The 23786-nt window shown below is 43.9% G+C and overlaps 3 protein-coding genes across 4 annotated transcripts in view; 1 reads left to right on the top strand and 2 right to left on the bottom strand.

Moving 5' to 3' along the window:
* arhgap17b (Rho GTPase activating protein 17b) overlaps positions 1 to 2453 on the top strand; it is a 29557-nt gene extending 27104 nt beyond the window's left edge. The window contains exon 19 of one of the 2 annotated variants that reach the window (XM_061224223.1): positions 349 to 2453. In XM_061224223.1, the coding sequence (XP_061080207.1) occupies positions 349 to 494 (146 nt within the window). In that variant the 3' untranslated portion in view covers positions 495 to 2453. The remainder of the gene's footprint in view (positions 1 to 348) is intronic. The other variant, XM_061224224.1, reaches the window with a different exon arrangement.
* slc5a11 (solute carrier family 5 member 11) lies at positions 2265 to 20586 on the bottom strand. The gene is made up of 16 exons (XM_061224225.1): positions 20454 to 20586; positions 18487 to 18696; positions 18067 to 18138; positions 12471 to 12575; positions 11869 to 11928; positions 11628 to 11732; positions 11269 to 11374; positions 10621 to 10701; positions 8968 to 9173; positions 8566 to 8701; positions 7859 to 7966; positions 6899 to 7049; positions 6281 to 6449; positions 5680 to 5895; positions 5152 to 5299; positions 2265 to 3263 (listed from the first exon to the last, which is right to left on the bottom strand). Exons 2-16 carry the CDS (start codon positions 18625 to 18627, stop codon positions 3031 to 3033), a joined length of 2037 nt encoding a protein of 678 aa, XP_061080209.1. The 5' UTR covers positions 18628 to 18696; positions 20454 to 20586; the 3' UTR covers positions 2265 to 3030.
* A 319-nt stretch (positions 20587 to 20905) lies between these two features.
* The window catches only part of grid2ipa (glutamate receptor, ionotropic, delta 2 (Grid2) interacting protein, a), a 44472-nt gene continuing 41591 nt past the window's right edge, over positions 20906 to 23786 (bottom strand). Inside the window, exon 25 of the mRNA XM_061223314.1 lies at positions 20906 to 23296. Coding sequence (XP_061079298.1) covers positions 23210 to 23296 — 87 coding nt within the window. The 3' untranslated portion in view covers positions 20906 to 23209. The remainder of the gene's footprint in view (positions 23297 to 23786) is intronic.

Raw genomic sequence — 23786 nt, 5'->3', positions numbered from 1 at the left:
TTACTGTAGTAAAGACAACAATTTCTTGGTGTTGGAGGTAAGACTTCTGGTTAGGTGCTGGATGATGATTTTAGTGACATGACAGGCTGACCAACAGGAAGGCTGTTATCTTTTGTATTTTTCTTTTATTTGTCCACTGAGAACTCCTCACATCATCACAGCAAATGACAATTGAGAGTCTTAGTTGATCTCACTGTTAAAATGGAGGTAAGAATGTGAATACAGCAGAGGAAGCTGAAAGCTGAACAGACTGGCCTCCTGAGGCTGTTGTGTGCTGGCAGACAGGAACAAGAAGTGTGTATATCTGAAGTCTGATGTCTCTCCTCCCCCCCCCCCCACTTTGTGTAGATTTGGGCGTGGCTTTCAAAGGGCTGAGCCGTGCCTTTGTCCCGGTGGTCGCTGTGGAACCACTGACCAGGGGGACCCCCAGCCCAGAGCCCTTGCCTCCCCCTCCTCTGGACCCCGCGTTTGAGTCAGAGAGCACCGCCTTGTGAGAGAGGGGGTGCCCCCCCAGTGCCAATCCTCATCTCTCCCCGGACCAACTGACACACCGCCCTAAAACCCCAAAGTCCAAATAACCTGGCCTACCTCTTTTAACCCACTCACTCTCTGAAACGCACACCACTCCCTTTCACACTAAAATCACTCCAAAAAAGCCTCTCTACACTCATTCCGATCCCCCTATTGTCACAACCCACCATCCCATCCCACTGTGACTGTTTTGGTTGCTGAAGAACATTTATCCTGGGCCAGACGGTCACTGTAAGGTGCTCCACAATGCCGTCAGCTCTGGCCAGTTGACCGCAGCAGGACTGCTGAGAACCTGAGCAGATAATACTGAAGGCTTTCGGGGGGAAAAAACAAAACCTATTTTAAATTCAATGTTCTTCTAATCTGGAGTTTCTGGTGGTTTTGGGAGCATACCTTCTTTCTTAAAAAAAAAAGAGACATTCAAAACTTTTATATAACTTTTATATATTTAAAGAATATTTGCTGTAAGTCTGGGAGAGAAAAGGTTAAAACATGAATATGAAAAAGTATTTGAGAAAAGCATATTGCTGCGGGTGTGGCACGGCGGGGATATTGCGGGATCACAGTTCCCACGTGTTGTGCTGTCGCTCCGTCAGCCTGCAAGTGCCTATCTTCTGCTCTCTCTCCATTTATACATACCTTTCCACTCACTCCTCAAGATAAAGGTCATACCTCCTCTTTTTCTGCATTGTAAGCATGTTACTGACATTCCAGCATCATATGATGCTACGGGTAATTGCCCTGTAATTTCATTACAGACTACTTAAAAAAGAGCACTATAAATATGGCCGCCACGTTCAGAGTCTAAGGACTCTTAACTGACCTCCTGCTCAACCAATACTGTAGCCAGGTCAAATAGATATAGCAAACAGAGAGAGAGAGAGAGAACAAGATAGAGAGAGTGAGCAAGAGAGCGTGAGAGAATGGATGTACGGTCACGCCCAAGAACTGCCAATTAGGTATTCTTTCAGGTGCATTCCTCTCTCCACACCTGTGTTATTTATTAAAAACGCTAATTGGCTAAACAGGTTTTACCTTTGGAATACAATTTGAAATCATCACTCAACAAGGGTCATTATGGTAATTACCATTATCATTCAAGATAATTTTTATATTGTCGCTATTTTTATGGTATGACAAGGTATACTCGTTTGAATTCATTTCCCTCTCCCTCTAGTACAACATTCTTTTGTAGGTGAAATCACGGAGGGCATATCGTGAGACTTAATGGTATACATATACTTGTAATACTTTTTTTCTGATAATGTTTCCCAGTCATTTCATAGACCGTCAAACAACATACAAAAAAAAAGGTTACTGGCAAAATGCCACCGGTTAGACTGAATGTCTGCCTTTTCCTCCGCACACAAAGTGAAGGGCCGTTTCTCTGGATGTTTTAGGAAATATTGTTCATCCACAATCCCGTTTTGCATCCTGTTATTACACAGCCCTATGCGTGGGACCAATGGCTAAATCCTTTACACTTCACACAACTGTGCTGTACCGGTTGTGCATTTACCTTTAAGTTACTGTGATGACAATCGTATACTGCTTTTGTGTTACTTTATAACACATAATTGTGTATTTTACACCATGTGTTGAAAGGGATACTGTTCAACACAGATTGTGTTAAAAGTAATAGAAAATGAGTTGACCTTAACTACACGTTGACCTGAAAATGACGTTACTGTATGTGTTGGTTTTTAACACATCTGTTTTCCGAGTGTATTTTCCTTGGGATTAAGTGAACTTCCAAATACGCCGTATTGCCTTTGTATGGGTGGGGATTTGGATCTTCCATGCTGTATTTGAGCCTCAGCTAGCGTTTTATTCAGAAAATGTACGCATTTAAAATGTATTCTTGGTTTATATGCTCCCATCTCAAAATAAAAAAGGGGGAAAAAGTGAATTGCACTGTGTAATATCTTGCCAGACGCATATTGTTTTTCTGAATTCAACTTCAACTTAACTGATCAGGAAGCAGTCTCTTTATTGATTTTGTAATCAATAAACTTCACATTGTTCTGTCTGTAAAAAGGGAAGAACTGTACAGTAAACGCTATTTGACTTGGCTAAAAAGGAACTTCATCCACAGCGTCACAGCATGCGGTCAAGATCTACTGGGCAGGCTTAGGCTGCTCATAACACTTTATAAAGAAATATAATTATCGTAATTTAGTAAATATACTTTTAATATGAATCTGCTGCAAAATTTATTGAACATTGAATATTTAATGTGTCAATGCACTGATTTGAGCTTTTTAGCATTTGCTTTGATTTGATATCCATTTTAAAGGGGCAGTAATTAGCAGCTGCCAGTTCTTGACAATGTGCCAAATTGCGACCGCTGCTATCGTGTTCCATAAGACCAGGCCAGGTCAACCCAACCACACTTTGTTATGGTCCGCACGATCCTATTCGCCCTTTTAAACAGTCTCACCACTCCAGTCTCCAGGCTTCTCCTCGGTGCTCGGATGTCATTGGTTCAGACTGCTCACGCTAGGCCCAGTAGCCAATGAGAAAGACCGCAACAGACATGCACACAATGAGGTTGGCGTTGACGACGTTCCTCATGTTGGGATCTTCCTCCAGCAAGCGCGCGGTCTCCACTGGAGGGGTCGGGGCTTGCTGACTAGGCTCTGTCCCCTCTCGCTCCATCCCGCACACCCACAGGAGGCCGGACTTCAGCCGGGACATGACCCCTTCATTGCCATCCACTGTGGAGAGGGAGCCTGCCAACAGGAAACCCAAAATTACAGTCTCTCAATCACTCATGTAATGGGGTGGGATTTTGAACCTGGCCCTCGTGGGCCACTCCACACAACAATAATTACAATTAGCCTGCGGAGTGGGCGGCCTGTAGCGCAGTGGTTAAGGTGCATGACTGGGACCCGCAAGGTTGGTAGTTCGATCCCCGGTGTAGCCACAATAAGATCCACACAAGGCCCTTAACCCTGCATTGCTGATTGTCTCCTGCTTAGTCGAATCAACTGTATATTGCTCAGGATAAGAGAGTCTGCCAAATGCCATGAATGTAATGTAATGGAGCTAAATAAAGTTACCAGGGAAGCTAACCGTATTCATTCAGGCCCCAGGGGCGACATCGCCTTGCAGTAGACGTCTATCTTGTGCTGTTGAACCCATGCCACGCATCCAGTGTACGCCTTGCTTTCTTGTGTACCCGTGTGTTTTTAGCATGTCTACGAACCTGTGTCTTTGTTTTACGAGTCACTCTGGAGAAAAGTATGAGGTAAGTATGAGTAATTAGGTTGTATGTTGGGTAGGCGGTGGGGTTCCAATCAGTTAACAAGGCGTTCTTGGCTAAAAGAGATGATTCACATCTGGATAGTCTTAACGAGTTCAATTCAGAATCAGTTTTAGTATGTTTTTGATAGCCATTTTATGTTTTGTGTGATATTTTAGACACTTGCAGAAGTCTCTGATGACCCACCAACTTAGGCATTCATAATTTTGTGCTTTAAAGCAAAAAAATACAGTTCAAGTCACTAGACTGTTGTGATGCTATGCCTGTAGAGATTATACATCTGTATAGATGTATTAAACTACATTTAATCTTAACTTTTAAACTGGAGACGGCTGTAACACAATATCAAAACTGATTTTTATGTTTATAATTTAAATAAACACAAAAAATGTATAAAAATATAAGCATGTTAGTATCTACACCCTATTAGGGCCATAATGTCACTGTACAGGCTTTCATGGGAATAACTTTGTGCATTTATTCTTCAACCACATACCCATGAATGCATACCCCTATACCAGCTATTGTAACATGCGTGGGTCATCAGAAACTACTGTAAAATGTCCTTTATTGTACACTAAAATGTCAAGGGCAGTCAAAAACATACAATAAAACTGAAAGAGTGTCACAAATCCAGGAAGTAAGATTTTCCTTTTAGGACTGGCAAGCTATTACACACATTGTTATGGCAACACAGCTAGGGGTTACAGGTCATCAGTATGGAATAACCGGCTGAGATCAGCAGTGGGGTCCAGACCCGGCTCAAAATTGTCATCACTGATTTCATCAACATTCAGAACAAAAATAACTTGACTAACTATGAATCCGATTTGTAACACATTTGGTTAAAACTTATGGATCTACATTAGTATCCCAATATTTCAGTTAAACAGTGCAAACTTTGTTTTGTTCTGATAATATCAGATCTCATAACCGTAAAATAGATTTATTATTGCATCCTCAAACCACAATGATAATAATAACTCCTACAAGTGGTTATTAGTTTTTAAAAAAACATAGAACATGGTAGGTATTACTGCTGATTCACCGTCTTATCAGCACCCGACAGATATCGCTGGTGCACTGTTTCCTGGAAGCATTTCACCTGACCTCTGATATTTGGTTTTTTACTACTGTATCACGTATGATTAAAGGAACAAAAATAATCACCTACACGCCCCATCCCCGCAGCTATTCTTAACACGCTTTAATAAGAGGGTCTGCCATAGTGCCCATAACTCTCTCACCTGAACAGTGAGTAAACCAGCAGCTGAAAAAACTGGTGTAACATCACATTTAACGTCCCCCTGTGAAAGAATGTCGCCTCGTTATCTGATAACGACAAGAGAACGCACCCCTCCTCGCTGGGCCAGCACCTCCCCCGCTGCTCAGCGACTCCTCCGGAAGGTTCTTTGGGTCCTGCTCCGTGGAGATCCCCGCCTCCACACTCGCATTCCTCCTCTTCACGTCGTCGAACCGCGTGAACCATGTCAGCCCACTGATCTACAGCCAACACGGGAAGAGACGTCAGGAAGCCGGGGTGTATGCACAGTAAGTTTTTGGTTTAAATCCCAGGAAGGGATATAACAAAATCAGAAAATTTGCTGCTTAAAGAGTTCTAATGCAAACATAAGGATGTGTGCTGCAAATGTGCGTGTACGAGTGCATGTGTACAAGATCTGGGTCAATTACTGTACGTATTTGTTTTAGATTCAAATACTTTTCTGTCCTCGATTGATCTGGCCTGGACCAGGAGGTAGGGTTCTTACTTTTTGAGAGTATTCCAAAGTGTAGAAAAATATTTGAATCCAAAAGAAATATGAACACCCCCAGGCCAGGTGTGCACGTGCGTGTGTGTGCATGCCCCTGCGGTCCTCACTCACCTGGTCTTCAGACGGTTTCTCGGTGGCCAGGCTGATGACGACGGTGATGAAGGCGGTGAGAAGCGACAGTATGATGGAGAAGTACAGGTAGTGCACGTACTTCACCACGCTGGGCCTGGAGTCCGTCTCGTGGCAGAGCGGGGCCGGGTACACAAAGTCCAGAACCATCCGCACGCAGCCCACCAGCAGGCCCAGGATCAGGCCCCAGAAGGCCCCCTGCATGTGGATCAGAGAGAAAGGAGTACAGGGGGTGAACGCGACAAGTTTCCAGGCTCATACCATACTCCAGCAACCTCCGCCCTACAGACCAAGCAGGTCACGTGTACAACCTTCATCATCGACTGGAGAGAATGCAGAGCACGTGCTCTCCTCCGAAATGTGTGGTGTTTCGCTGCTTCTCATCGCACTGCAGCTCTTGAGTCAGAGGAAGACGTTCTACATCACCTTGCAAATTAGTGGGTTTCTCCCAATATCATCAGAACAGTTCATATCACAGTATTTTAATGCAAATCTATCTCTGTCTCTGTCTGTTTCTGTTTCAAGTCTCTGTCTCTCTCTCTCGCAAACACACAGGCATGCATGTGCGCGCGCACACACGCACCATCTCAGTGGTCCTCTTCCAGAAGCAGCCGGCCATGAAAACGATGCAGACTGGCGGCTGCAGGTATGAGCTGATGGACTGGATGTAGATAAAGAGCTGCCCTCCCTGTGCAGCCTGGAGCAGCGGGATCCACAGCACCGACACAGCAACCAGAACCAGCACAAACACCCTGCACACAAACACAGAGCCACTGATACAGCAAAACACCCTGCACACAAACACAGAACCACTGATACAGCACAAACACCCTGCACACAAACACAGAACCACTGATACAGCACAAACACCATGCACACAAACACAGAACCACTGATACAGCACAAACACCCTGCACACAAACACAGAACCACTGATACAGCACAAACACCCTGCACACAAACACAGAACCACTGATACAGCACAAACACTCAGCACACAAACACAGAACCACAGACACACAGATACAGCACAAAAACAAGGGACAGAACCACAGACACTGATTCAGTGCAAACACCCTGCACAAACCCACAGATACTGAACATACACATACACACATACAGACCTGTGTTGATATCACACACACAACAATGTTTACAGTACATGGAAGCACAGGCATGGCGGGAAGCACAGGGGTGTCACCTGCCCACAACCATCAGCTCCCATTCGCAGGCACTGCGGCGCAGGGTTTTCCACACGTCAATAGTGAAGATGGTGCTGGAGCTGTTAAAGATGGAGGTGAGGGAGGACATGAGAGCCGCTATCATCACTGCCATCATCAGACCCCTCAGACCTGAGAGAGAGAGAGAGAGAGAGAGAGAGGAGGGGGGTGAAACAAGCAAATATCAGTAGAAGTATCAGTAAAAGTATTTGTGAAAGAATTAGTCAAAAGAAAGGTAGAGAAAGAGCACAAGAGGGAGAGCAAGAGAGAGAAGGATGGAGAAGAGAGAGAGAGAGAGAAAGAGAGAGAGAGTGAGACAGAGCATGCAAGTGGAGCGTGAGAACAACTTCCTAAACGTTGAGAGTGGATTTCAAACCTCACACACTCGGCTGTCAATATAATATAAAGTTTTAAAATAAGTACATTTTACTTTTCAAAACAATGTTAACTGCAACAATGTAAGTTAACAAACTTGGTGTGGGCATTGACAGTTAGATCACAAATCTAGCCCTGAAGTTTCAGCCCAATCCAACCACATGGTGGTGCTACAGAGATCCAAATATGAACAAATACAAAAATATTCACTGCAGCATCAGACAGGTCCCTAAGTTGATGGCATGGTCCACAATCTCAGGATATGGAACATATACATGTAAAGTTAGTGTCATAGAATTTCCCAACTGTTGCTGAAGCTACTTGGACCTTTTCATCAGAATTACTATTCCTATTTTTTATTATTTCTAAAAACCTGAAACAGAGGAAAGTATTTGTTTTCATGTGCGGTTATAGTTCATTTGTTTCTAGCTTCTACATTTTAGGTATGTTTGGTTTAATAGTACAAAAGCAGTGATTTGGATACAAATGCAAAAGATTTGAACAGGGAGGGAGAGAGAGAGAGAGAGAGAGAGAGAGAGAGAGAGAGAGAGAGAGAGAAATGTCACCTGAGGGGAGGAGCTCCATCACTAGTTTGGGGTATGCAATGTCTGAGCACCCAACAGGGTTCCCACACAGCTCCTTACACACGTCAGGGTCCACACACGCCACCTCGTCTGGAACAAAGGACCGTTCTGCTATCATTGTCCTGTAAGCCACCGGTACTATCCAAGGCTCAAAAGACCCACCAGATACTTTGCTGTTTTGTCAGCGAAAACATTGCATTGATACCAGCCCTGATAATTATGTAATGGATGTGACTAAAAACAATATGGTGGACAGTGGTCAGGTACTGTAGCACCAAAAAGTCCAGTTACCACCTGGAATCCCCTGTAGTTACGAATCACAGCAGAAGAAAGGAAGACAGGAGCTGAGCATCTGGTGGGACTTAATGGTTGCATCTCAGAAAACGGCATGAGGTGGTGAGAGAATAAACCTGGGGCTCTCAGGCTGCAGCTCCCCTCCAGCTGAGGAACTTTGGCACCCACCATAAGCTGCAATGTTCTGGCAGATAATCATGCTAGCATATGGAAGCATAGTTGAAGCAGGATGTCATTATTTGAATAGACATATGTATGCGTTATCATGTCATAATAGCATATCATAAATCATGGGATTCATGCTGCCAGTGTCTCTTTAGGTGAACTGGGCCAAACAGTACTGGGAGCAGCTCACCGTTCCCGATGAGAGGCTGTGTGAGGTGAACTGATCTTACCGGGGAAAAGCACCCTGCTGATCATCCCGGGCAGGAGAATGAGGAAGAAAGGCAGGGTCTTCAGGTAGGAAGCCAGCAGGGAACCACCCTTAGCATGGAGCAGGTTCTTAGCTGCCAGAGATCGCTGAACAATCACCTGCACCATAGCAATAATAGAAAAAAGAAACAACGATAGCAGTTAGTCATAATTACTGTAATAAGTGAAAATGAGTAAGTGAAAGAAGATTCAGCTCAATAAAATATCGCCTTAGGACAATTATTATTATTATTAATGCCTAGAGTGCACCAAATATGGACAAGTGATATGCTAGCGGAAGAAGAAGAAGAAGAAGAAGAACAACAACAACAACAGCAACAAGAAGCTACAAGGAGTAGGCGACAAACACAAACAAGTAGAATCACCTGATCTGTGCACCAGTACCAGATGGAGGGGGTGGTCATTCCAAACAGGACCCCGGGCCAGGGGAGGTCAGAGGTCACAGGGTCCCGTAAGAGGTGGAAGGCGTCAGCACGCGGGATACCACAGGTAGTGTTGGGGTCTCTTAGTGTGGGGATCGCCTCCGGGTACTTGTCCAGTAAAGCTTCCCAGCCCCCAACTTCCACAAAACCTGCAGACAGTCAACAGCAGAGAGTCAACAGCAGACAGTCAACAGCAGAGAGTCAACAGCAGACAGTCAACAGCAGAGAGTCAAAAGCAGACAGTCAACAGCAGAGAGTCAACAGCAGACAGTCAACAGCAGAGAGTCAACAGCAGAGAGTCAACAGCAGACAGTCAACAGCAGAGAGTCAAGTGACATGCCATACTACAAGGCTTAGTTGACAGAGTTTATCTAGGATGGCACTGTGATAAACTCAGCAGGTTGTAGGTGGTTCAAATCTGAGGCATAAAACATACACAGCATACACAACTTTTAAATATGCATGCAGTGGAAGTTGTTCAGGTTAAAAATAAACAAATTAAAAGTTATACATATGTCAAACTGTATGAATTACACAGCAGTGCTCTCACATTTACTTATGCAGGGCCATTTGAAAACAATTGTAAATCGCAATGTGCATCTCATAAATAAATATAAATGAAATAAATAAATGATAAATAAAATAAAAAAGCACCTTACTAACCTTAGCATACTTTTTGCCAATGGCAATCCTACATTTGCTAGCAGTTTCAAACGGGAAAATCCCCCCCCCCTCCCAACACACATGCAGAGGCTAAATAAGCCATGTGCCAAGCGGAAGTGAGCAGTCAAACATTTATCGCAGTTAATTAGGTTCGGCAACACGGAAATGGCCTAGAATACTGCATCTATGCACACGCTTTAACAACCAACAAGTACACGTGCAATCAGTGTCTTTATAGAGAAATTAAACAGATAACAAACAAATAAAACTCTCCCCAAGGCCATGCACAGGCAAAGAGAGAGGAATATGCTGTGATCTATAATAGTAAGTGTTTAATCCTCCATTGCTTTCATTACCAGTAGTGACTGAATATTCTGATGCTCATGTAACAATTAAGAACTGAACATTGGCCCAGTAGCCGATGGGAATTTTACCCACTGCATGTTTGAGAGATAAAAAGTCTTGTACAGCATTAAAAATCTGTACGACATTAGCTAAGATGCAGCGTTAGCTTAGATTCTAGACTAAGGTCAATCCGAATAGACACGCAACAATCTCTGTACAATAAACAAACAAACAAAAACAACTAACAACAAATGAAAGTGAGCTCAAAAATGTTTGGGATGTGTTTGGGAAATGTTTTTTTTACTTGGCTCTGTGCTCCAAAATTTTAGATTTGTAATGAAACAATTCACAGGTGGTTAAAGTGCACATTCTCAGCTTTTATTTAAGGATATTTTATATACTTCACAATGTAGAAATGACGGCACTTTTTACACAAAGTGCCCCCCCCCCAAAAAATTTTTTATTTGAATACAATAATTACAGAGCCAAGAGCCAAATCAGGACAATTCTTTGTCCTAAACATTATGGAGCTCAATGTGATGCTGGTTATTGTCTGCCCCTGGATGTGATGGAAGTGAAATCACTCACTGAATGCCATGAGGATTATGGCTCCAACCAGCATGACAACGGTCTGCAGGGCATCCGTGTAAATAACAGCAGCCAGACCACCTGAAAACACACGTGCATCATTTCACTGAAAACACTAAGGGATGGTGTGTTACTACAGCAACCACAGAAAATCTGCAATTCATCTATCCAATCCTTAATCCCGTTCTCCTCACTTTATTGCACTGCTGCAGAACATTTTGTTTTACAAGAATAAATAAACCATTTACAAGGTTTAGCTAAGCTGCCAGTCATGGTAGCCAGAAGGGGACAGCCTGTAGCCCAATGTTTAAGGTACATGGCTGGAACCAGGGAGTTTGTGGGTTCAAGCCCAGGTGATTTTATATTGTTTAGTTGCTGCCACACGATTGACTGATTTGCATTAACAAACTGGTGAAGAGCTCTACCTAACAAAGTGCACACTGAACGTACCCAGAAACCAGACAAAGATTTTGTGCCAGACACATTTTTCTTGAGGTGTGCAGCCATTTATTAATTTATGTAGCTACTTATTTATTTGATTGACAGGGAAAGTACGTTTTGGAGTATGAATATCGGTGTGTACATTACTGCAACAGAATGACCCGACAGGCTAATTTAGGTGCCGGACGGGTGAGGTGGTTACTGTACCTGCCACAGTGTAGAGAGCAGTGACAACCAGGAGCAGAACCACAGCCAGGTACAGGTCCCAGTGTAGAGCCTGCTGGATGAACAAGGCTCCGGCATACATATCCACCTGCACACAGATGAGAACCACACCTGAAAGGAGCTCCTCATATGAGGCAATGGGGCTTCTGCAGAACCTTTGAGTTCCATTTCAGTAAATATTCAACTGTATTATTTAATATTGTGTAAAAAAAAAAAAAAAGTTAGCTGTCTGAGTACGGATGACTGGACGGTGCATCTGGTTTTAGTCTTGATTTAAACCGCCTAGTCGACAAGAGAATGAAGACAACTTGACAACTTGTTTTTGTTCTTTTTAAACCTACCGATATTTTTGTAAAGATATAAATAAATAAGTACAAAATGGCAATATAGAGCTGGATCCTCTTCCCCCCAAATCGGCACTGCAAATATTCCGGCATCGTCGTCACCTGCAAACAAACAAACAAATAAGCGAATACATTTAAGAGATTAGTTATAAAGGTTATAAAGCATTAACTCCTGGAGCTCCTTGTGCCTTGGAATAACAGTGCAACCGTGGCAACGGGGTGTGATATAATGACTTACCCGTGAGGCGATGTAGATGGGGAGGAAGATCCAGCCAAGCAGAAGCACCACAATCATGCCCTGAGGTACAGCAGTAACAGTTTGTTAGTGCCTCCGCCACAAAAGCCCACGCTTCCTATATCACAAATTACCCTTAACACAGAGGGCTTCCCCAAGCCCCTGACATGACCTCCCCATGCCTCTGGGTCACCTCTGCAAAATCGTCAACTTCCTACAGCAATATGTAGAATGCAGCAGCAATTTTAGTACATTTATATAATGTATAACAATATAAATATTCAACAATCACACTGATGCCAAGATTGCATAAACGGAGGCAAGAGTGTGCCAAGTATGTGAAGTCAAAAGTACAATGTTCCAAAAGGAATATTCCTACACACCTTCATGTACAGTCTTACATGTTTCCAAACAAGTTGGTGAGAATATAGGGCCATAGATTTCCTGCTTTTTGTTTATCATTACTGTTTATTCGTATTATTTCTACCCACCGATATTTCCAATAATAGATCTAGTTTAAACACTAGCATAGGGGTATGTATTTCTTGCTGTGGGAAAACATGCTCCCCCCAGGTTGGTAATTCTCTGAGGTCGGAGTATCTTACGCTCCACTCGTAGGCAGTGGCGCTGATACCAGCCGCTGCGCCTGACCCGGCCAGTCCGATAAAGTGGCCACTTCCCACGTTGCTGGCGAAGAGCGACGCCCCCACCTGCAGAGCGGCAACAGAGAGGAGGTGGTGGGGTAGGTAATGAACATCAATATCATGACTTCGTATACATCATATAAATTGATGGTATTTTCAGTGCAAATGTTCCATGCCACCTTTCTTATGTAATACATTCCGGCATTCAATGCGATAACGGTAAGTTTTATTATTTAGTATTATTTAGTATTATTACTTATCAGAAAAAAGATGCATTAAAACACTTTAAGGATGAGCAGCAGTGTAGTTTGGTTTGAAAGGAAAGTATGCAGTAACTGATAATTTGTATGTTGGATTCCCAGGTAGGCTAATTGTGTTCTGCAAACACCCCATTGAACAACTGCCTCAGTTAATATGAAGTTGTGCAATTTAACCCCCTTTCCAGATCATAAACCTGCAAATATTTGTAACTCTGGTTGTTTAGAAAGGCACACACTGGTGTATATAAGATCCCACAATTCACACTGCATGTCAGGACAAAAACCAAGCCGTGAAGTCCAAGGAACTCTCCGTAGACCTTGCGGCAAGGCATAGATCAGGGCAAGGGTATAAAACCATTTCTAAAGCTTTGAGTGTTCCCAGGAGCACAGTGAAAAGGACTCTTCCTAGAGAACTGAGTAACCGGGCAAGAAGGGCCTAGGTCAGAGAGGTGACCAAGAACACAACAGTCACTCTAACAGAGCTTTGGACGTCCTCTGCAGAGATGGGACAACCATCTCAGCAGCACTCCATCAATCAGGGCTTTATGGTAAAGTGACTAGACAGAAGCCACTCTGGATTAAAAGGTATGTGACAGCCTGCTTGGAGTTTGCCGTGTGCGCGCGCAGATGCACAGGGTGTTGTGATGCGTCTAGTGCAGTTGTGCAGTAGTTAGAGGGAAGGTGCATGTCTACTTCCCACCTGCTTGCAACCCTCTTGCTTACAGCTCGCTGCCGCTGGCTAGCCCCTGTGGTGAACAGGAAAGCAGCCTAGTGTGTAAGCCTTCCCTTGCCAGTACACAGCCTCTCCTTCACCAAGACTTCTGCCAGGCCTCCTCGTGGCCACACACAGTAACTGGGTGCCTCACGGCCCCAGGCAAACTTGGCAGGGGATCTCGGAGCTGGTCCCCAGAGGTGTGATGTGCAGGCCCGCAGTTGTAGACATGCCCTGGTGTCCACCAACCACTGTCCCGCTGCCTTGTGGGTAAGTCCAGAAAGACAAAGGCTAGGGGAGCACACCCTGAGAGAAAAGCTGGTGCCGGCGGGCCCACCATAGGCGGTCCTCCGACAGACTGTAGCTCCGGCAGCCTTCTGCAGCTGTGATGAGTTGCCGGTCTTCTTGGATTATTTCCTTGCCATCGGAGTACAACTCCCCACAGCGAAGAAGTGATGTTGGAGCAAGCGCATCCCCTTTGTCACTTTAAATAATCTCAGCACGCAGGTATCTGCTACTGGTTTAGTGAGTTCCATCCAGACCCCTGCAAACCTACCAAGTCCACTGGCGATGGGGTGCCTGGTGACGGGGGCAGGACTGGAAGCTCCTAGCTAGGTCCCTGCACAGTAGCGGCACAGGGCTATTTGGTCGTCAGCAGCTGGGATTTTGAGTGGCAGCTGCTCCCGGCAGACCCCTGTGTGTCTGAGCAGCCCTATGAAGGACCACACTGCTCACCTCAGTTGGGGAAAGGTCTAGAAAAGGTGACCTAAACATTGCCCACTCAGACTCTCCTGGATGGAATACCGCGCCCATCAGGACATTCCGGTCAAAAACAAAAAAAGCCAAATCTCACTGAGACACCGACTGGCATAAGTGAAAGGCTTATGTCACTCCGCATCCCCCTCGTTGGAAAGCAATATGCAACCCTCTTCAGTGCTTACGCACCCACCCTTCCATCAGAAGAGGATGTGAAAGACCGCTTCTACGAGATGCTGGATGAGGCCCTCCGCAAAGTCCCCAAAAAATGTTGCTGTTGGGTGACTTTAATGCAAGAGTGGGGAAGAATAGTGACATTTGGAAAGGTGTGATTGGACAACACGGCATCGGCCACACCAATGCAAATGGGTTAAGACTCCTAAGACTCTCTGTACTGAATACAATCTCACCATTACCAACACTATATTCCAGATGAAAAATAAATACAAAACCTCTTGGATGCATCCCCGGTCCAAGCACTGGCACCTTCTGGATTACATCATCGTCAGGCACTCAGATATGAGGGATGTCCACATCACACGAGCCATGAGAGGGGCGGAGTGCTGGACGGACCATCAGATGATCATGGCCACACTCAAAATGAGGATCTGCCTCAGAAAGTCCACCAAAAAAAGGCTGCATTGTGCCCGGCTGCAGGAAACAGACGCATGCAACAGCTTCCGCTGTTCCCTAGCTAACCAGCTGGAGAACAGCAGCCCAATCTATCAGCTACAACAGGAAGAAAGATCAGGACTGGTTCGATGAAAACGTCACACACATCTCCACTCTTCTCAACAGCATGCATAAAGCCCATAAAGCCTCACTCAATAACCCATCTTCTACAGCCCTTAAAACCAAAAGGCAAGACCAAAGGAGAGAGGTATAGTGTGCCGTGAGGCACATTAAAAACCAGTGGTGGGTACGCAAGGCACAGCAAATATAATCCTTTGGTATGACATGCACAACTTTTATGATGCAGTAAAGGCCACTTATGGTCCAAGAACCTACACTGTCTGCCCCCTGAGAACTGCAGATGAATCCTCCCTTATTAAGGATCAAGCTCTGATTGTCCAGAGATGGGGGGAGCATTTTGAGGCTCTCTGAAACCAGCCAGCCCCAGTTGATGTCTCGGTTCTGGAAGAGCTCCTAACCCTACCCACCATCCAGAGCCTGGACCTTCCACCTTCCTTCTCTGAGGTACATGCTGCCATAAGGGCACTGAAAAACAATAAATCCCCAGGACCTGACTCCATCCCTGCTGAGATCCTGAAGCAGGGGGGCTATCTGTGCACCAGAGCAATCCACCAGCAATCTTCATCTCCCTAGTATGGCGGGAAGAAAGCATCCCCCATCAATTGAAGGATGCAAATATTGTCGCCATTTATAAAAACAAGGGGGACAAATCCATCTGTGGGAACAGCCGAGACATAGCACTTCTTTCTGTTGCTGGCAAAGTTCTGGCAAACATCATGCTCCACAGGCTTATCAATACCATCACTGAAGACCTGCTACCAGAATCCCAGTGTGGATTCCGGAAAAACCGAAGCACAGTGGACATGATTTTCACCTCTCGGCAGCTGCAAGAAAAATGTTGTGAGCAAAAACAAGATCTGTTCATGGCCTTTGTGGATCTCTCCAAGGTAATTGACACTGTACATCGTGACCTCCTGTGGAAAGTCCTACTGCACTATGGCTGCCCAGTGAAGTTTGCCAACATCCTGCGGCAGTTCTATGATGGAATGATGGCCAAGGTTACAGTAGGTGGACTGGAATCTGCCCCTTTTGGAGTAGGTGTGAGACAGGGATGCATTCTTGCTCCGGTCCTCTTTCACATCTTCCTCCTATGTGTAACAACACTTCTGCACAAGGAAATGGAAGATGGAAGTGGGGTGACCCTGGACTTCAGACTGGATGGGAACCTCTTCAACATCAGGAGGCTCCAAGCTACAACAAAGCTCCAGTCTGTGAGCATACTGGAGCTCAAGTATGCTGATGACTGTGCCCTTGTGGCATACACACCAGAAGCCCTGCAGGCCACTCTTGCAGCTACTGTGAGAGCATACAGCAGAATGGGACTGTCTGTTAACACCTCAAAAACAGAAGTCCTCAGCCAGTGGTCATCAGAATCCCCAAAGAAACCAACTGTCTTCTCCGTCGCAGATTCCCAACTCACCATCGTTCCACACTTCAAATACATTGGAAGTATCCTCTCAGAAGACTGTAGCATTGATCAGGACATCCAAAATCGGATCAACTAGGCCTCATCCTCCTTTGGGCGGCTGAGGAAAAGAGTTTATAACAACAGCAATCTTCATCTATACACCAAAGTTGCAGTTTACAAGGGAATGTGCATTTCCACTCTTCTATACGGCTGTGAGACATGGACCATCTACGCCCACCATCTAAAGATGCTGGAGTCATTCCACATAAAGTGCCTCCAACGCATCTTAAAAGTGACCTGGCAGGATTGTGTTCCGCACTCTGTGATCCTTCAGAGAACCAGCTACAGAAGCATAGAGGCCACCATCATGCACCACCAACTGAGATGGCTTGGCCATGTTATCAGGATGCCAGCCAGCCGCCTGCCGCGCAAGACCCCGTATGGCCAGCTCCACCTAGGCCGTCGTTCTGCAGGTGGTCAAAAAAGAGGCTGAAGGACCAACTAAAGACCTCCCTAAAGAAGTGTGGAATAAAGCCTACTTCCTTGGAAGCTGGCGCTGTAGATCGCTCCTCCTGGCGTGGACTCTGTCAACAAGGAGTACAGCTGGCTGAGGAGCACATAATTAAACATCGTCTGGCAAGAAGCCAGAGGAGAAAGGCATCCATGTTTGCACCTGTCCCATCGGGTCAGGCTTTCACTTGCCCTGTCTGTGGCAGACAGTGTGCATCCCGCATTGGACTATACAGCCATCAAAGGACCCACAAACAGTAGTGGAGGTCATCATTGCACACGATGTACTACCTTAATGTAACGTGGAGTTTGCCAAATGGCATTTAAAGGAACATGAGGAAAAGGATTTTCTGGTCTAATGAGACAAAAACATTTTGGACTCATTTGGGCAGAAGTCCAAGCACTATGTCTGGCGAACAACAGGCACAGCTCATCACCTGGCTAACACCATCCCTACATTGAAGCATGGTGGTGGCAGCATCCTGATATGGCGGTGTTTCTCAGTGGCAGACTGGTCAGAATTGAGGGAAGGATGAATGCAACCAAATACAGAGAGGTCCTTGGAAGAAAAACTGTGCATGTGACCTCAGACTGGAGCAACGGTTCACCTTTCAGCCAACACCCAGTCTTAAACCCCATAGAATATCTATGGATAGACCTGAAGATGGCAGTTCACAAACACTTCCCATCCAATCTGATGGAGTTTGAAAGGATCTGCCAGGAATTGGATAAATTACGACTCCAGATTTGCAATACTAGTAGAGACTTACCTAAGAAGTCTCAAAGCTGTAATTGCCACCAAAGGGGCTTTGACACAGCGCTGAATTAAGGGGCTGAATACTTACATAAATTAGATATTTGGGATTTTTAATAAATACATTCGCAAACATTTCTAAAAATATTTTCACTTTCATGTCATTATTGGTTATTGAGTATAGATTGATGAACAAATTTTTTTTTTATCCATTTAAAAATAAATCTACAACAAATTGTGCAAAACGCAAAAGGGTCTGAATAATTTCTGAAGCCACTGTACATGCTAAGTCATGCAATTCTGGTAGGCACTCAAAGGTAGCAATGGCAGTGCTCCAAAAGGGATCTGAGCCCACAATCCCAAGTTACTCGATGATGTGAAATCTGTGGCTTCCAGCATCTTACCGGCCACCAAACCATGTTCTTCCCAGCAAGGAAATACCCCTCCACAGTGTTCCTCTTTGTCTTCCACATTGACTGAAAGGGAAGAACAAGGTAATATAGCTGTCCCGAAACAACACATATACAATGTAATACAAAAGAGACAATAAATATCACATATGAGACACTCTACTCTCTGTACTATCTATTATAAGCACCACAGTAAAAATCCAGTGTAATCTGTTTTTGTCATAGACGAACGGAATACAGAGGCTCTGATTGGCTACTTCTCACCCATCAACCAGGGTAACATTTTCTTAGGATATAATACCAATGCCTTCAGCATACAGCATAATTTCACAGATGAAGGCAGTATGCTGAAACATTACCTTTGCTTTGAAATGTCGATTTAGGATGTTTTATGAGTGTACTTGGTACACTTACCCACAGTCCTACAGCCATCACAAACACAAAGTACAGGACTAAGACCACAATGTCAGGAGCGGCCAGAGAATGGGGAATCAGTCCAGTATCCTTGGTGGGGGTGGGAGAATGGGGGGTCTGCGGCTGATTGGTGGTCTCCATTCGGTCAAAGGTCACAAACCCAGGAAACAGATCCAAAGCGGTGTACTGATATGTGACTGCAACCTGAAACTGAATATGGCAAAAAATGTAGTAGTTACATATTTAATGGATGTAATTTTACAGTCGGTGTGCTATTTCCCAACCCAAGCAAACTTTTGAAGTGGGGGGGGGGGGGGCATACAGAACTACAGTACCAGTAAAATGTTTGGACACACCTTGCATATTTTTTGATAACACACAGGAAATAAAATAAACCATTATTAGCATAAATTAACAATGTCAAATAGAAGAGTAATGTTCTGTATTTGGTTGAGACTAGATTCAGCTGTAAATTATGCTGATAAGAGTATGCGGCACTTTTGTTGGCTAAATGGTTTTCAAGGGTCCATGGTGTGAAATGAGCCTTAAAATTACATCCATTAAACATGTAGTCACTAAAAAATTGTAGTGATTACATATTTAATGGTTCTACCTTTACAGTCCTTGTGGGAAGAGAGACAGTATCTCTTTTGGACTGTTTTGATCACTCTCTCTTCCAATTTGGAATTGATGGTCTATTTCCTAACCCAAGCAAACTTTTGAGGCAGTGGGAGTGTATATGCATACAGTATCAGTCAAGCATTTGGGCACACCTTGCCCTTTTCTGCTTCTCCTGATTGATGACAAAGAGGAAATACAACATCAAACAAAAGGGTCCAAGGTATCAAAAGAGCCTTAAACCATTGTCTTGTCGTCGGATATGCCATAGATATTACGGGGTTATTTCTCCTGACTAATTTTTCTGTTGAGCTCAAAGGGGAAATGATTCAAGAGAAACAACCCTTGTAGTATCTACTGTATCTATTGGCAGTATGGTGGTTTGAGGCAGACTCTGGGTACTTTTACCACATGTGCATTGTTTGATTACAAACAGAGGGAATAAAACATGAATCAGAAAAAAGCATGGTGCGTCCAAACTTTTAACTGGTACAGTATATTGTAAAAAAACATAACAAAACAAAAATAATGAATGCATGCACTGAGGTCCAATGTATAGCTGTATTGCTCATCTGATCAATGATTAACAAAGCAGTGAATCAGAGTTTAAATGGAGTCGACACGGCTTGGTTTTTTCATTACTACAATGAATAAAAGCTAAACATCCAGGAGAGCCGCACAAGAGATGGCCTTACACAAGTTCCGTGGGAGGGGGGCATCTTTGAAAATTTGCGCTGGCTAGAAACCCTGTTGCACCTGCTGCTCGTTTTCAACTGGTATCAATGTTAACTGCATTGTCCGTGTTACATAAATAATAACACACATGCAAATAAGCAAATAGGAAAATAAGCATCAGGATGAACCCCTTACAAGAACACAAAGCAAAATATAAAAAGTTCCTATGCAGCACTTACACAACTCATGCTTTCTAGAAGGAATTTATTAATCTAAATGTTAAAAAGCCATTTGAGCCAATGTGAATAAACTGAAGCACATTAAAACCAGCAAATTACATGTTAATGGTTTCTTAAGGATATACATTCAAGCAAGCAAAATGAAACAATCTTACGATAAACTGTCCCAGCACATCCACATGCAATCAGTACAGGAGTAGTCTCCATGGAATACCAACTATTCCTACCTGCATGAGATTGTGTTCACTGAGCTTAAACCTCTATAATTAGTTAAGCATTTAAGCATAAGCACAGTGTGATTTCAAGAGCAAGAACTGTAATGGCTTAATTAATTTTTCTGGGAGGGCTGTTTTTTGCAATCACTGTTTCCCACGGTAACAGAAAATGGAATTTGGGATTCAGCAGTAGCCCACTCTCAGCAGAGATTTGACTCACCTTGAGTGTGTAGGATGATTTTCAGTGTTTCACCTCGGATATCTCTGCCCTATGATGATAACTTGCATCACCCGTTAAATTCCAAACATTCACCTCGCTAGAAATAACAATCGCCAATGCGTCTCTGGTTTTCATCCCTGTATTCTGAACGTCTTCCTTTTAAACTGGGGTTCAAACTCCACTGATTGCTGACACATTGTGCAATTTTACACACGGTTAAAGTTTAAGTGGTTTATTGTCAGACTGAAGGAAGCAACAGAGCAGGACATCTCGTGTAGGATTGTGTTCAACAAACTAGTGCAGGTCTACATATATTCACAAGCTTGCATTACTTGGGGTAATTTGTCCTCCATCAATGCTTTTGTCTTCCAGAGTGCAGGGAAAGTGAACCACGTATTCTCTATTTTTCTCGCTCTGTCCCACACCCAAAATAGTGGAGATGAAGATTGGGGTCTGACTCCAAAGACGCATTTATTTCTGCCAGCATTCGCTGTCAGTATGTCTGTACAGTGTTCACCTTACAAAACAGATGTATTGCTACCGACCAAAACAGAGCAGCATTACAATGAACCACAAACACATTTACGGTGGGGAGGTAAGGGCCTGGCAAAGCCAACACGGTCACCTTAAAATAAACTATATGCATAATAAATTCATAAATTCATAAATTGTTCAATATTAAATAGTCTCCTCGATACATACACCACAAAATATGTGTTCAGTCTATATTCTTACACATGCACACATTTACATAATTAGGAATTCAACATAATGGTTATAATAGAACAAAAGAGGCAACAATACTTTTTTAATTCACTTGCACACTGATGCTACCAATAACAATTTTAAATGCTGGCCTTTGGTCGATGTGTCATCCACAAACATTCTCATGAGGGGCTGCCTTTTCTGGTGTGTTTGGTTTGCTCTTAGCAACTGGTCCTGGACCAGAATAGATATTTTACACTAAATGTTTATGGACTAAGGTGGGGGTATGGGCAAGCGGACATATTATCAAGGGTAGACAGTAGGCTACCTGTGTGCTAAAGCAGACACACAAGTAGCAGTAGGCACTATTCTGCCCTTCATTATCCATTTGTATCGACACAAGAGCAGCACCCCCATGTGGCCATGACAGAAAAGTGTGCAACAGCAAGTCAGGAATACTGTATGAGGCAGCGCATAGGCTGGAAGAGCAATGCCCTGTTTGTGGCCATAACACATGACAGACATAATCTCTGACTAGTGGAGGTACTGTAGGAATTGGGCCCAATTTAGGCCCTGAATCTATTTTGGGGCTACATTATCTTCAGCCATCACCGATCCCAAAGCCACATGCGGAATCTGACCAAAGAAATCCTATGTGTACTCACGTAACTGTACCACTCTTGGATTTCTAAAGCACCCATTTGCATTTGCTCCCATTTAACAGAAATAATAATATATGAGAACAATAGCCTACTATATATTATCCTATTCATGATTTGACCGAATATTTAACCAATCATGATTAAATGTGTACTTCAGCTAAATATTCACACATTGCTTCTGTTTACACTGTAAATATAAAAACTTACATCAGGAGAGATAGCCTTTTACTAGGACTAGGTACATGAAACATAACAATTCATATAGCTTCTACAATAAGCACCGAGCTTATACATTCAGAGTAGTGGTTTACAATGTATGTAATTGTAATTATTTAGTCTTTATTTCACACAATGCATGTGTAATGTAATACTGTAATGTCGTCATATTGCATCAGCCCTTCTCAGATTAAACCACCCCCATCTACCCCCAAAAAAATTCTGACCCTCCACAAATGCACAAATTACACACTAACCATCCTAGAAGCAGCTTGAGTAATTTCATTCAATCAAGATTGCAATTCACCCTTTTTACAACCCGTTCATTCACCAATCCAAAATGAATGATATCAAGGCCCCAACACAAACTGTCAATTCAGCCATGATTGACACGTCATGTCCTAAAAAAAGACTGAGCCACAATGCATGTAACGTTCATTTGTCACACAGTTCAAGACATAGGCTGAAATTCTATCGACATTCAAGTTATAAAGAACATGGACAAAGCATTTCTCACTGTCTAACAGGTACCTTATATTGAATTAATAATGACTTTACAAAGTGTCTGTGAATTTGTCTTCAAGTCAAAAAAGAGTGAGCCATGCTGCCAGATCAGTGCAGATGTTTAATCTTTAGATTAATATTCATGCAGTTCAGATTGGGCCGGCAGGTAATTCCCCTCATAACTGTCAGTTCCATGTCTGGCTCCAAATTATTTTGTCCAGATTACAGGTACTTACTGTACATTTCTTGCTGTTAAGCTTACCTTTCCATGTTAAATAAAACACAGTTATGTAGTATTTCAAAGGCATACCCCAAATTATTGATGCAAGTTCCTTTGTTATTGATATTGACATTTCCATTGTTCCCATTGACCATGTTCATGTGAAAAAAAAAAGCATCCACAGTGAACGTTTTCTCTGTTTATTGGTGACCTGGTCCAATTGCAGCCCAATGGGTTGTTCTCTGAGACTGCACTGGTTCTGTTTTGCTTCATTTGGGTCGCTATCTCCGAGTTTCAGAGTGATGTTTGATTCAACTCGTGGCCTGTTGGGTTGTTTGAGTGTTCAATGATCAGGTCCTGCTGTGGCTCTGTTGGGTCGTATCTGTACCTCATAGTGACCTGGTCCTGTTGCGGTCCTTGGCGGGGTACAGGGGTACGGTCGGGTGGACTCACCAGGCCATCGGAGAGGGAGAGGCCAGTCTGGGGCTCCGTGGGCTCCTGGGGTGCTCTGGGACCTGGATCTCATTCAGCGCCCTCTGCAGGGAAAACCTGTCACTACAGCCGGCCAGCACAACCACACAGTCTAAACCAGGACTGATAACCTCTCAATGCAGCCGGCCAGCACGACCACACAGTCTAAACCAGGACTGATAACCTCTCAATGCAGCCGGCCAGCATGACCACACAGTCTAAACCAGGACTGATAACCTCTCAATGCAGCCGGCCAGCACGACCACAGTCTAAACCAGGACTGATAATCTCTCAATGCAGCCGGCCAGCACGACCACACAGTATAAACCAGGTGGGAACGTCACAAAGCAGAATTACTGAGTTAGCTGGATCACTGTGCTGAGTAAATCCCAGAACAGCACTTTTTACTTCTGTCTGTGTTCCAGATTTGGGAGCGCTCCTTTGTGAAATACCCCCCACGACTGAGAACCCGTCACTCCAGATTACATTACATTTACATGCAGATAACAAAAATACAGATGACCACCCTGGCTACAGCAGGAAGGTGACAGACTA

The sequence above is a fragment of the Conger conger genome, chromosome 16 (genome assembly GCF_963514075.1).
Source record: "Conger conger chromosome 16, fConCon1.1, whole genome shotgun sequence".
Classification (NCBI taxonomy): Eukaryota; Metazoa; Chordata; class Actinopteri; order Anguilliformes; family Congridae; genus Conger; species Conger conger.
Note: the sequence above shows the minus strand (reverse complement) of the source record. Positions and strands in the feature narration are given on the sequence as shown.

Coding starts and splice junctions, on each gene's coding strand:
- slc5a11 (XM_061224225.1), bottom strand. CDS start 18,627: ATGGAGACCACCAATCAGCCGCAGACCCCCCATTCTCCCACCCCCACC. Junction 11,733..11,868: donor CCATCTACATCGCCTCACGG/GTAAGTCATTAT, acceptor GTTTGTTTGCAG/GTGACGACGATGCCGGAATA. Junction 7,050..7,858: donor GATGGAGCTCCTCCCCTCAG/GTGACATTTCTC, acceptor TCTCTCTCTCAG/GTCTGAGGGGTCTGATGATG.